Source organism: Rattus norvegicus, chromosome 4 (assembly GCF_021556685.1).
Source record: "Rattus norvegicus strain SHRSP/BbbUtx chromosome 4, alternate assembly SHRSP_T2T, whole genome shotgun sequence".
Taxonomy (NCBI): Eukaryota; Metazoa; Chordata; class Mammalia; order Rodentia; family Muridae; genus Rattus; species Rattus norvegicus.
The window spans coordinates 12,557,376-12,570,983 of record NC_141537.1 but is presented as its reverse complement, the minus strand read 5'-3'; the positions used below and the strand labels follow the sequence as shown (position 1 = coordinate 12,570,983).

General features: G+C 38.5%; 1 protein-coding gene across 25 annotated transcripts in view; it reads left to right on the top strand.

Annotated features, from left to right (window-relative positions):
• Kmt2e (lysine methyltransferase 2E) overlaps positions 1–13,608 on the top strand; it is a 68,962-nt gene that overhangs the window by 36,318 nt on the left and 19,036 nt on the right. For 24 of the 25 annotated variants that reach the window (XR_015685519.1, XR_015685518.1, XR_015685516.1 and 21 more), the window contains 7 exon segments: positions 1,197–1,255; positions 2,882–3,054; positions 6,127–6,165; positions 8,090–8,320; positions 8,422–8,552; positions 10,409–10,526; positions 11,715–11,824. Coding sequence is in view for 20 of the 25 variants with exons in the window: in NM_001100851.2 (NP_001094321.2) it covers positions 1,197–1,255; positions 2,882–3,054; positions 6,127–6,165; positions 8,090–8,320; positions 8,422–8,552; positions 10,409–10,526; positions 11,715–11,824 (861 nt within the window). In the remaining 5 variants the exon portion in view is untranslated. 25 annotated transcript variants of the gene reach the window in all.

Here is a 13,608-nt window from a genome sequence, read left to right as displayed (position 1 = left end):
ACAGCCATGTTTGACCTTGTCTACCTTAAGGGATTTTGATGGAGCAGTGTCTGTTGATTAATTCCAAAAGAATTAGTTACAACTCACTTAAGCTGTGAATTAAAAGGGTAGTCAGCTGGGAGCTTCTTACTGCCACGCTGTGGCTGTGGCTGTGGCTGTGCTGAGAGCCTAGCCACAGGTCCTAGTGCATATGAATGCATATCCTTTGTGACTTTATAAATAACACTCTAGTCTAGAGCCCTACAGCCCGGCTGCAGTCCCTCCTACGAGAGTAATGTAGTGTGTGTGGTTTCTCTGTACAGTAGAGAATTAGCTCCTTTTGTCTCTTCTCTTTCTCCTCTTTCCTTCTTTTGTTAATTTCATCCTTTCTTTCCTTCTTCCCAACTCTTCCTCTCCCCTCCTTGAGATATGGTCTCACTGTGTGGCTTGGCTGGTCTGGAACTTCCTTATGTAGACCAGGCTGGCCTCAAACTCACAGATGTTCTCCTAGCTCTGCTTCCCACCATGCTTGGCAGTTCTTATTAAGAGTGGAAGTGATTATTTTGAAGGAATTTTTAAAAACTGGTTATACTGGTCTTAATTCAAAATAAAAACCATGGTAAGCTGTGGCATAGGGGCATCCGCCTTAATCCTGGCACTCGGGAGGCAGGAGCGCACGTGCTAGCATGCCCTTAATCCCAGCACTGGAGGCAGAGGCCTGCGGGTCTCTAAGGACTTCTAAGAGTGGAAATGCATGGGGTGGCTTACAACTGTAATCCCAGGACAGAGCAGCTGAGACAGAGTTAGAAGCAATTTGGGCTACTTAGTGAGACCCTGAGACCCTATCTAAAAGTAAACAGTATAAATAAATCATGGAAGTAATTTAAGGCATACTAATATACTATCATACATTTACTTAAAACATTTTGTGGTTTTTAATTATAGTTGCTAATTGGATTTATTTTAAGATCTTTTTTGCTATAAATTAAATGTGCTCACTTGGTGAACATTTTCTTAATAGAAAGGAATGGATTAACACTGGTACTACTGTTCTAGTGTGTGTATAGTCATATATAATCTATCAGGCAAAGGGTGCTGCATATACTTTATATCCATTCACTAAGAACATAAGAAAGATTGAAATTCATCACATGTAAACATCTTCATAGCTAAGCTTATGGCAGTTTGATGAGTAACGCGTTACTGTTTTGATATAGGAGTTTGGATAAAGAGAGGGCAGTGCTACTGCAACGCCGGAAAAGAGAAAATATGTCAGGTATGTAAAAAAGACCTGCTGTAAATTCAAATTACTGTGTTTAGAAACTAAGTGGTCTGAACATTTTTAACTAGATATAAAAACACTGATTTTAAAAAATTAAAAGAAAATTTTTTATGTGCATGAGTAGTTTGCCTACATGTATGTTTGTGTAGCATGTGTGCCTGGTGCCCACAGAAACCAGAAAAGGAGGGTGCATTGGGTGTCCTAAAACTGAAGTTATAGATAGTTATGAGTCCCACACGCATGCTGGGAATTGAACCTTAGTCCTCTGGAAGAACAGCTAATACTCATAACTCAGAGCTGTCTCTCCAGCCTCCAATGCCTTATTAATGTATTTTGACTGTGTATCTTCATTATAATCTTGGTATAGACCTTCGAGTACAGAATATGCATGCTCATATTTTAAGAACATAACAACCAGAGCAAGTAAATAAAAAGCTTAAATCACCTTTTGTTCTTACATCTTTAAAGAAGTAAAATATGTTGGTTGGAATAATGATCCATTAACATACAATGTAAAATAGTAATTTTTTTTAATTTTTAGGATACCATTTTTAATACTCTGTATATGCTGTAATTTTTATGTTTAGGGTTCTTCTTTGAATTTGTTTTTGCTTTTGTAGATAGGCTCTTCTATGCAGCCCATGTTGACCTGGCTCCCTTGCCTAGGCTGGTCTGATCGGACTTAGTTATGTAATACACAATGTGGGCTTGTCTCACAACATGTGATTCTTTCTCTCCCCCTTTTTTGGGGGGGGGAGGCAGGGCAGTGGGGGTTGGGTTCTTGTTGTTGTGGTTTTGGGTTTTTTTTTGTTTTTTGTTTTTTTTCCCGAGACAGAATGTCTCTGTGTAGTTCTGGCTGTTCTGGAACTCTCACTATAGATCAGAGAGGCCTGGAATTCACTCTGCCTCGGAGTGCTGGGATTAACGGCATGCCAGCATGTGAACTCTTGCCACCCAAGTGTGGGGGTTAAAGCAGATGCCACTATGCCACACTTGCCGTGTTTTAACTTTGGGTCAGGACAACAAGTTTTAAATAGTTACTTGTTTATTCGGCCCTTACTCTTTGGTGGACATTGTGGGTTGTTTCTAATTGTTTTGTTTTGTTGTTATGAAAAGTTCCTTTGATTAAGCAATGGTGCTTAAGATTGCTTTTGTGCTATAGAATGGCAGGGTTAAACTTTTAAGTGAATATATAATTTTTATAGGTATGACCCTAAAAAATTTGAGTTCTGTTAGTAGTGTGTACTAGTACCTGTTTCCCCAGAACAGTGGGTGTGTCCTCAGACATCCTTTATGATTTAGTGTGTCTAAGAAAAGCATTTAGGCCCTGGAGAGATGGCTCAGTGGTTAAGAGCACCAACTGCTCTTCCAGAGGTCCTGAGTTCAAATCCCAGCAGCCACATGATGGCTCACAACCATCTGTAATGAGATCTGATATCCTCTTCTGGTGTGTCTGAGGACAGCTACAGTGTCTTTAAAACAAGCATTTAGTTTGTATTTTGGTTTCAAGTGATTGACTGAAGTGAGAAAATGAATTTATGCTTTTCGGGTGGAGTGTTGCTTTCTTATTCTGCTTAAAACAGGAGTATTAAAGTGTGCTGACTTTGTTTTTCATTGAAGATGGTGACACCAGTGCAACTGAAAGTGGCGATGAGGTCCCCGTGGAATTATACACTGCATTCCAGCACACTCCAACTTCAATCACCTTAGCTGCTTCCAGAGCCCCCAAGGTCACTGATAAGAGGAGGAAAAAAAGTGGGGAGAAAGAACAAAACTTTCCAAAATGTAAAAAAGTACGTGTTTGCCCTTTTATTTCAGATAAGTAGATAAGAGCTGGTAGGAAGCTGAGCGACAGGCAAGGCAGGAGTGCATGGAGAGCATGCACGGCAGGAATATCAAACAAGTTTGTATTTTAAAATGTTAAGCAATCTTATTTAAAAATTGCAGTGTATTTAAAGACTGGCATGGACGACAAGAAACATTGCTCATTGCTTTGGAATTACTGTTCTGATGAGACGAATGACAAACATTGTAAATGCTTAAGTGAATCAAAACAGACTGAAAACAGAAATAATAGCCTTACATTTAATAATTTACTAGGTAAGGCAGGCAGCATATGATGATTACTTATAACTGCTTGTAACTTTGAAAAATGTCCATTTTTAATAAAGGCTTCCTAATTGCTGAATGCTTTATTTGATATGGGACCACAAAGATCTAATGGCAGGCAACCTTTATACACTAACGTGTCATTAGTTTGTTAGTAACACATCCTCTGTGATGGCAAGTGAGGTCACAGTAAGACATTTTATCAAGTATTTTTCTGTGTTTTGATGTTGAAACATACACTATTATTACTGTCATTCAAACATACCCATCATTAGGTTACAGTTGCCTACAGGAACATAGTCTGTAGGGTTTTAGCCAGGATCAGGAACTGTGCCATGTGTAGCATAGGTTAGACCAGATCTTGTAAACCTGTGTACGTGTACTCTGTCCTTATACAATAAGGACACAAGAGCTTAGTAGTGCAGCTCTAGTAGCGTGCCCCTGCTAACCAGTGTGAAAATGTCTTCACATAGGTAAGCGGACTTTTCCTATCGAGTCATTGTTAGTGAAGGATGGAATTGCATTTACCCGGCGTACACAGCTGTTTCTACTGTCACCAACAGTTGGTTGCCCCATTTCTACCACGCTGCTTATCTCACCCTTTGAAACAGGCTTGCACCTTTTTCTCTTTTCCACTGAGCCAACAGGAGTGTTGATTTTTCTCCAGCAAATACAAATACAGTCTGGCAGTGGCCTTGAGCCTTTTTATGTTAATACTCAACCCCATTTTACCATACTTTGCTCATCTCTGCAGTTCTCACAAGGGATGGCATGTCTTTTCCTGGCTGTGTAGGTCCGAGCTTTGTTCACAGTGCAGTAGCTCACGGATGGCGTAGTTAACTGAGCCTGCGGGCACTGTGCTTGCTGACACTATCACTTTGTTATTGCATAAACGTTACTTAGACATTTGATCTGACATTTATTTTACACAGTTTGGTTTAATAAAGCGTAGATTGTGTTTTCTTTGGGTGAAATCACAAGTGAATATTCAAAATTAATTAAGCCTGGGTCTCGGTTGTATCATTTATCTTAGAATTTTGCTGTATATAATATTAAGTACTTCCCCAGACATTGTCATTAGTACTTGACAGCAGTTATAGAGTTAAGAAAATCTAAGAACCGGGCATAAAACTCCTCACTGTGTGTTAGGTTTTTTTTTTTTTTTTTTTTTTTTTTTAGTTTTTTATTAGATATATTTCTTTACTTACATTTCAAATGTTATTCCCCTTCCCAGTTTCCTGTCCATAAGTTCCCATCTCCTTCCTTCCCCTCCCCCCATACAGGTATCCTCCCTCCATCCCCCTTACTCCTCCCCCCATATTCCCCTGCCCTGGGGGTCCAACCTTGGCTTCCCCTTCCACTGGTGCCCTTACTAGGCTATTCTAGTAATTGTATAACTATTCTAACTACCTATGCAGTTGGAGCCCAGGGTCAGTCCATGTATATAGTCTTTTGGTAGTGGCTTAGTCCCTGGAAGCTCTGGTTGGTTGGCATTGTTAGCTTTTAATATGGGGTCAGTGTCCAATAAAAATATGTAGCAAAAGAATATAGGTTACTTTGTACTCAACCCACTCTTATTTAGTTCATTTATTGAATTAGTTATAAATTTTTGAAGAGTTAACTGTTTTAGAATATTTATAAAATCCAAATAAGGTATTGTTAGTACTTTAGTAATTCTAGTTTGATATGAAGTGTTAACACTGACACACATTAAAGGTGTTCACTGTGACTGCCTTATAAGGAAAGGTTCAGTGACAGAGAGCACAGATTATTTTTTGAGTGTCCCCATATTGAAAATCTGAAATAATTGTTAGAAAGTTTTAAAATTACAACATTCTAGATTTTGAATTATGATTTTCAAATTACAGTTTAATCTAAAATCTGTCAATAGAAAAACAGTCTGAAAGACTTCTAGGCTCAAGGATAAGAGATGCTCAACCTGTATCATTTTCCTTTTCCAAAGAGTCAACAGAGAAGTAGCTCTTCCCCAACAGACAGTGTTGTCTTGGAATTTAACCCAGTGGTTAAGTAAGCTAATGAGAAGAACTTGGGACATCCCACCTAGTTTCAAGTCCTCACTCTTTTTGTTGTTTTGTTTCTAAGACAGAATCTTACTGTGTAGTCTTACCTGCCTCTGCCTTAGTCCCGAGATTCAAAGCTCTGCCATTGGGTGCCTCAGACAGCATTCTCCTTTGTGTTTCCTTCTACACCACACTTGTCTTATCTTCCTTGATATTGTGTGTGTGTGTGTGTGTGTGTGTGTGTGTGTCTGTCTGTCTGGTGGTCTGTCTCAGCATAGACAATATAATAATACTTAGACTCTGAAATCTGTAATCGAATTTAGTCTTTGATAATCAAATTTATTCTCAATAGCTCTATTGAGTTTTCTGTTGAAATATCTTAGTATTATCTTTAATCTTTTTGTTATTTCAAATTTAGTCCAAGTCCCCACTGTCGTGTAGTATAGCAATCACCTCACCTATATAATTGATACCTGCAATTTGATGATTATAATATTTAGCACATAGAATATTTGGAAGTTTTTATCTTAGCACTTCCTTTTGTTCTAAATAGTTAAAATTATATTTGTAGTAGACTTTTGGTGTAACTGTCTGTTCACCTCATCTTTGCCATTGTTCTAGCTTTATTGTTCTTGCCAGGTTATTTCATTTCAGCAGAATGCTTTAATGAACAGTTGATTCTTACTATTTATATTGAAGGTGGAAAAGACTAATTCAATCCCATGCTTATTTTAGGCATTTCGTGAAGGATCTAGGAAATCATCAAGGGTTAAGGTAAATATATTAAATTAAGGCATTCCTGTTAACTCGTGCTAAACCAAGAGCTTTGTAGTCGCTGCTTGTTTATATTGGGCTTTCTATGCTGTGTGGTCTGGTAACTCATTGCTTTTATAAGAAGTAAAAGACCCTTAAAGTTCTGAATAGATTAATAAATCAATTTTTGATAGTTTATCGATGTTGTTACAACATTAATAAAAAGAGGGTGAAATATAAATGTAAATATTACAGTTGGAATAATTGGAATTCCATTTGTCATTGTATTGCACTTTTCTGGTACTACAAAAGTGTAGAGGTGCATTGAAAATTGCACAACTGGATTTCTGAGTTAGTCGAGCTGAACATTGTGCTCTAAAACCACCATAACCTCTCACTGTGAATACAGACTAGTCACGTGGACCTTGAATTAATTGCTAGCAGACATCCTCAAGGTTTTGGATGTTCAAATGACCACCAGAACCAAGGCTCTTCATCCCTACTTTTCCCCATAAACATAGGTTTTACTTAGAAACAGTTAACCTTTATTATATAATAAAGTGACTGGGAATTTGGAAATTTCGTCAACCTTAAATAACAACCCTTTTAGCTTGAAAGCATTACAACTCCAGTAATTCTTGAATAAAATTTACAAGACTGAAAAGCTATAAAAGAGCTGAATTAAATATGTATTATATATGTCAAGTTATTAATATTTTATTGCAGGCACAAAGATAATTTTAAAATGTAAGATATTTCTTTAGCACATAATGTGACTCACAAAATCTTTTCTTTGGCAAAGAACTGATCAATAATGAAATAATATATATGTGTTTATATATATAAATGATAACCATTTAACATATTCTAATATATTTTTTTGTAATGCTGGTCATTTCAGTTAGGGCCTTTTACATACTAGGTAAGCATTCTGTCGCTGAGCTCCATCCCCAGTGCCACATAAAATATCAATTGACATTTTCCCATCAGATAGATGATTAGCCTATTACAGTGTATTGTTCATTGTAGAAAATAACTGTGATAAAGATTATATTTCTGAGGCACAGTTTTAGTAATGTACTGTTCGGGTACTCTTCCCCCAAAACCCATTTTCCCCAGTGCTGGACACTGAAGGATGCTTTGTGCATGCTAGAGAGACACTGACCACTGAGCTGTACACGCGCCCTCTTGTCACTTGTTATTTTGGGGACAGGGTCTCACTATGTTACCCACGGCTGACCTCGACCTCACTGTGCCCTGAACTTAATCCTGTTACCTCAGCATCCTTAATAGCTGGAGTTTGCAGGCCTGCCTTACCAGACAGAATTGATTGGTAAATAGAGAGATGGCTCAGTGTTTTAGGAGTACACACAGATTTATTGACATTAAAATGAACAAGTTTGCTTCTATGAAGTGGGTATTGGAAGTCTGTAGAATCTGAAGTTTCACGTGCTGGCTGTTTTTTGTTGTTTTCGTTTTGTTTTGGACACTAGCTGAGATTGATCCAAATTTTAAGTGTTTAATCTGATGTCCTTAAATCGGCTACCATAGTGATATTGACATGTGGAGTTTTGCACTTTCAGTGTCACTCGGTTTTTATCAGTTTCCATTTTATGTTCCTGGTGTGTAGTATAAAATTTTAACAGGCTGATTTATGACCTTTTAATTTGAATCAACTTAGGCGGTCATTATAGCTTTACATTCTTTTTTTTTTTTTTTTTTTTTTTTTTTTTTTTTGGTTCTTTTTTTCGGAGCTGGGGACCGAACCCAGGGCCTTGCGCTTCCTAGGCAAGCGCTCTACCACTGAGCTAAATCCCCAGCCCCTACATTCTTTTTTTTATAAATTGAGTGTGTGTGTGTGTGTGTGTGTGTGTGTGCGCACGCGCACGTGAGCGTGTGCCTGTGCTTAAATTCAAAGAGTAATCCTGTTTTCCTATGACTTTAGGGTTCAGCACCAGAAATTGATCCTTCGTCTGATGGTTCAAATTTTGTATGGGAGACAAAAATCAAAGCATGGATGGATCGCTACGAAGAAGCAAATAATAACCAGTATAGCGAGGGCGTGCAGAGAGAGGCGCAAAGACTAGCGCAAAGACTCGGCAGTGGGAGTGACAGCAAAGACATGAGTAAACCAGAATTGAGTGTCAACAGCTCCCTCTTCAGACCTCCTGTAGAGGTGCGTGTCACCTGTCAAAACCGTAGAGCACCGCCTGTGTGTCATGCGTATCTTTAGACAGACTGAATAACTGATTTAACTCACATATTTACTGATTCTAGAGCCATATACAGAAGAATAAAAAAATTCTGAAATCTGCCAAAGACTTGCCTCCTGATGCACTTATCATTGAATACAGAGGAAAGTTTATGCTGAGAGAACAGTTTGAAGCAAATGGATATTTCTTTAAAAGGTATATTCAGTTTTTCATGTTCGCTTTTGAGAGTTAAAAGTTGGGGTTTTTAGATGTTTTCATTTTATAACCCCATTGGCCTGGAGCTTTTCCTTCTTACGGCTTTGACCTCTGAATTCTGCATTTACAGAGATGAGTTACCAATCCCAAGAAAACGAATATGTCTGTGTGCATGCACTCACATGCAGGATGTTTCGTGTATCTGTGTGTGTGTATTCCATGGCATCTGTGTGGAGGTCAGATGTCAGCCCTCACCTACCATCTTGTTAAGACAGACCGACTGACCAACTGTCTTTGTTGTTCACTCCAAGCTAGCTGGCCTGCCAAGCCTCCAGGGACTGCCCACCCTACACCTTTGATAGAGAAGCACTGGGATTCTACCTTGTCCTGCTGTACCTAGATAGCTTTGTAGATTATAATGAGCATTCCAACTCATAGGAGGGTCCTTACAATTGCATAGCAAGTATGTTTTACCCGTCAAACCATCTCTCTCATCCATCACTGAGGTTTTGACTGGGCCGAGATGCCTTGCATGACCACCCCCCCCCCCCCACAACCACTCCCACCATGATCATTTCAGTATTTTAAAGTATAGTATGGTTGACACGGCAGTGATAACTTTTGAAGTATGTCAACATGTAAAGATCTATTTCATAGCCTCTTGCTTGTTTCTATATTGCTGAATTTAAAGTAAGCCACGTTGAATAAGTAAAAGTAGATAGCTTATAGGGTATCGGTCAGGAACTTTCATTCTCTAAGACTTTCAAGAACCTTGTCTCCCACTACCTAAGTCATAACACACACGCAACTGAAAAGAACGTGGCGGCTGAAGCTGAAACCCTTATCAGACAGGGTCAACTATGCCCCTGTGCCGATACTGCCACTCTTAGCTCCTGCTCGGCTGGTGCTGGGGTGTTTCCAGAGGCTTCTTTTGAGGTGTGGGATTCTTATGGAGAATTGATTTGATCTTCTGACCGCCATTCTTCTGAGAGGTATAGAAATGTCCTGCTGCCTTTAGGGAAATAAAAGTCTGTGCTGTTTACTACAGTAACATTATTAAAACATTATTAGTTTATTTATAATTTGAGTATTTTAAGCCACAAAAAATACATAAGACCTATGCCTCTTACATAGTGTATTTTATCTGAAATCTAGTATAAATCAGTTTTAACCACACCAGGAAATGGGACTTCAAATGCATGTAAAGGGAATGGGTTTTTGTTGGTTTTGTTTTTTGTTTTATTAATGTCTGCCAAAAAGGGGCTGGAGAGACAGCTCAACAGTTAAGAGCACTGGATGCTCTTCTAAAGGACATGTATTTGATCCCCAGTGCCCACATGGTGGCTTACAACCATCTAGAACTCCAGTTCCAGGGGATCCAAGGCCTTCCTCTAATTTTGTAGGTACCAGGCACACAGATAGTATGCAGATCTGTATAGGCAAAATACCCATACACAGCAAATAAAAATAAAGATTAAAAAACTTATTTTAAAAAATTTCTACATTCATTGCTTTTGATCAAGCAACTTGAGGTAGACACAAGTCTTATTTGTTTAAAGTAGTGAATTCTAGAGTCAGATTGCCCATATTCAAGTTCAAATGCTTGCTTTATTACCATGTCTTAGAAATGTCTTAATCTATTGTTTGGGGTTTTTTTGATCTTGTTTTATTTTGGGTTTTGTTCTTTTTACTTACTTGCCTCTAAAAGAATAACAAAAAAGTTTTGTTGTAGTTTGCTTGTCTGGTGACACTGGGGACTAAGTTGAGGACCTTGTTCCTGCAGGGCAAGCACTCTACAACAAGAGTATCTTCTCTAGCCCTGTTACACTAAGAGGTTGCAATATTTCTGTCTGTAGGCCATACCCTTTTGTTTTATTCTACTCCAAGTTCCATGGGCTAGAAATGTGTGTTGATGCAAGGACTTTTGGGAATGAGGCTCGATTCATCAGGCGTTCTTGTACACCGAATGCAGAGGTAAGCCTTATTGACATCTCAGGGGAAATAGGAGCACAAAGTATAAGTCTTCTTGCACATAAACACTCTTTAATCATGGGTGTATTTTACTTTATCCAATATTTTTCTGTTGTCAGTATTTAGGTGACAATCTTTTTTTTTTTTTTTTTTTTTCTTTTTTTTCGAGCTGGGGACCGAACCCAGGGCCTTGTGCATGCTAGGCAAGCACTCTACCACTGAGCTAAATCCCCAACCCCTAGGTGACAATCTTTAATCTCAGAATTACAACCCATAAGCTATGGTTGTGCACGCACTTCTTTGACCTCTCATGTGGCAGACACAGCGAGAACTCAGAGTTCACAGCTGGCCTCATCTATACAGCAAACAAGCTCTAGGCCAGCCCCTGCTACAGAGTGAGACCACGCCTTCTTACTCTCTGTGTCTATGAATCTGTGATGTGGCTTATAAGAGGAAATACTGAATTTCTTTTGATATTGGAAGCTCTATTTGTAGGTCAGATACATTATTTTATGAACTTTTATGACATCTAAAAGCTAAAGCAGATATATTTTTATTTTTTGTTTTTACATTTAGTCAGTGTGTGGGAAGGTGGGATGGTCCTGGAGACTAAACTAGGACCTCACACGTTAGGCAAGTTTTTTACCACTGAACTCCATCCCCAGCCTTCTGTGCTTTACTTATGTATAAATTAGTGCCAAGTGTGGGAAGTGAAATGAACGCTGTGTCAAAGGAATGTATTCTTAAGTGTACCATTAGAACATTCTCATATATGTGAAAGAACCTCCAGTTTGAAACACAGTGGAAAGGTATAAAAGTACGTATGCTCAGATGAGAATGCACTGTTGGTAGAGGTAGGCTGTAGGGTAAGTAGGTGTTGGCAGTTACCGTTCAGGTGATAACTACGGATTCATAACTCTTGCCATGAAGGATATTTTTCCATGTCATGTTTATAAAATGCTTTTAAGAATATTTTTTAAGTCAGCCATGGTATTCTACCACCTTTAATCCCAATACTCAGAAGGCAGCGGCAGGTGGATCTCTATGAGTTCTAGGCCGCCCAGGGCTACCTAGTAAGACATTGTCTAAAAAACAAACCACAACAACAACAATGAATAATTATCTTAATTGCAAAATAAACTTGGTCTACAGAGTTTATAGAAATGTAAAATTATTCTTCGTAATTAACAGGTGAGGCATGAAATTGAAGAGGGGACCATACATCTCTACATTTACTCTACACAGAGTATTCCAAAAGGGACTGAAATTACTATTGCCTTTGATTTTGACTATGGGAATTGGTAAGTTCAAGTCTGTAAATGACTTATGTTGTTTCAAAGTAGTTTACTGTCTTCAAAATAGTTTAGACATTAAAAGTCCCGGGGTTAAGAGTGCAGTTTTAGGTTCCCGCCCTTGCCCCTTATTTCCAGACTTCACGTGAGTGTTCACACCTTCCAATTAGTAGCTCCAACTCAGCTCTTCAAAACTGACTTTATTATGTGAGGATTTTTCCCGTCCTTTCTTCTACTTCAAATTGTTACTTACTTCAACTTGTTAAACAACTTGCTTGGTCACTTGATTATTAATACATATTTTTTTTCTTAATAACAAAAGACACTTCACCAAATTTTCTTTGCAATGTAATAGAAATGGTTTGTTGGGAATCCTACAGTAAAACTTTAAGAACTATTACTTTGAAATGTTAGGGAGGGGAACCTATTAATTTTGAGTAAAGAAGAATTATTATACTTTTCAGACTATAATCTGAAATACAAATAACACAAATACCCATGTACTTATTATCCAAATTACGAAATAAAGCAGGAGATGCAGCCCATTGGTTAGTGTTTGCCTAGTATTTGTATGATCCCCAGGACTGAGAGAAAAAGTCAGGCATGGTGGTACAGGCCTGCGATTCTCTCTATTGAGGGTAAAGAGGAAGATTTAGGCTACCCTCAAACTCCCTTGAATTCTGTTCTTTCAGCTTCTGCCTCCTGATGACATTACAGATGTACACCACATGCATAAACATTTTAATTTCCTCCTATATTTTACTTTTTTTTTTTTGAGGTTTTTGTTTATGTGTGGGGGACAATGTATACCACATGTGTGTGGATGCTGGAGGCCAGAAGAGGATGTTGCACCTGGAGCTGGGTTGGGAGCCATCCAACTATGGGTGCTGGAAACCAAATTTGGGTCCTCTGAAAGAACAAGTGCTCTAAGCCATCTCTCTCGCATCCTGTACATTTCATGGGACAGTTTTTAAGTATGTAGTATGTCCCTTTACCTTCAATATGCAACTCTGTGATTGAGTCAGATTTATCATACCAACTTGGCCTTTTCTTTTCTTTATGTATGTGTCAGTGTGCATGTATGACCTTTGTGTACTTGTTCTTGCAGCTGCCAGAGATGTTGCATCACATGGAGGTAGAGCAGTGTTGTGAGGGCCCTTCTGTAGGGATGCAAATTCGGATTCTCTGTAGCAGCAGGAAGTGATCCTTAACTGCTCAGGAAGTTCTCCAGCCCCAAGCCTTTTCTTTTGAAGGCGTATTAGTAAAAAAAGTGTATGTTTAACATGTGGTGCCTCTTTTTTTAAAAGACAGGGGCTTACCTGCTGCCTTATCCTCTCCCACTTTTGTAAAGCCTTTTTAAAGCTTCAGAAGGGAGAAATTTATTATAGTGGTTTATGCTCACTGCTTTAAGAGGTTGTTATCCCATAGTAGTTCATAATATAAACTCTTCCTGACTTTTCTGACTTGATATCTGGCTTGGTTACTCATGTAGCGGTACACCAGTTTCTGCATCTCTCTGTAACTCCTTAGCTCAAGGCTGACAATACTGTCCACTTAATGTTTTGAACTTAATGTAATCTGTTTACAGCAGTTGCTGGCATGGAGGAATTGCTATGGGAAACACAAGTTGATGCAGTTAAGTGTAACCCTAAAAGGAGGCCTCTAAAATCGTGTGAGCTAAACTTTAAGGTCATCTGTAAAATTGAGAGTACTAATAATTACCAAAGAAGATGAGAAATAGTATAGTTTTTCAGACCCCCATTTAAAAGAAAGCTCATAATTAAGTTTTCTTC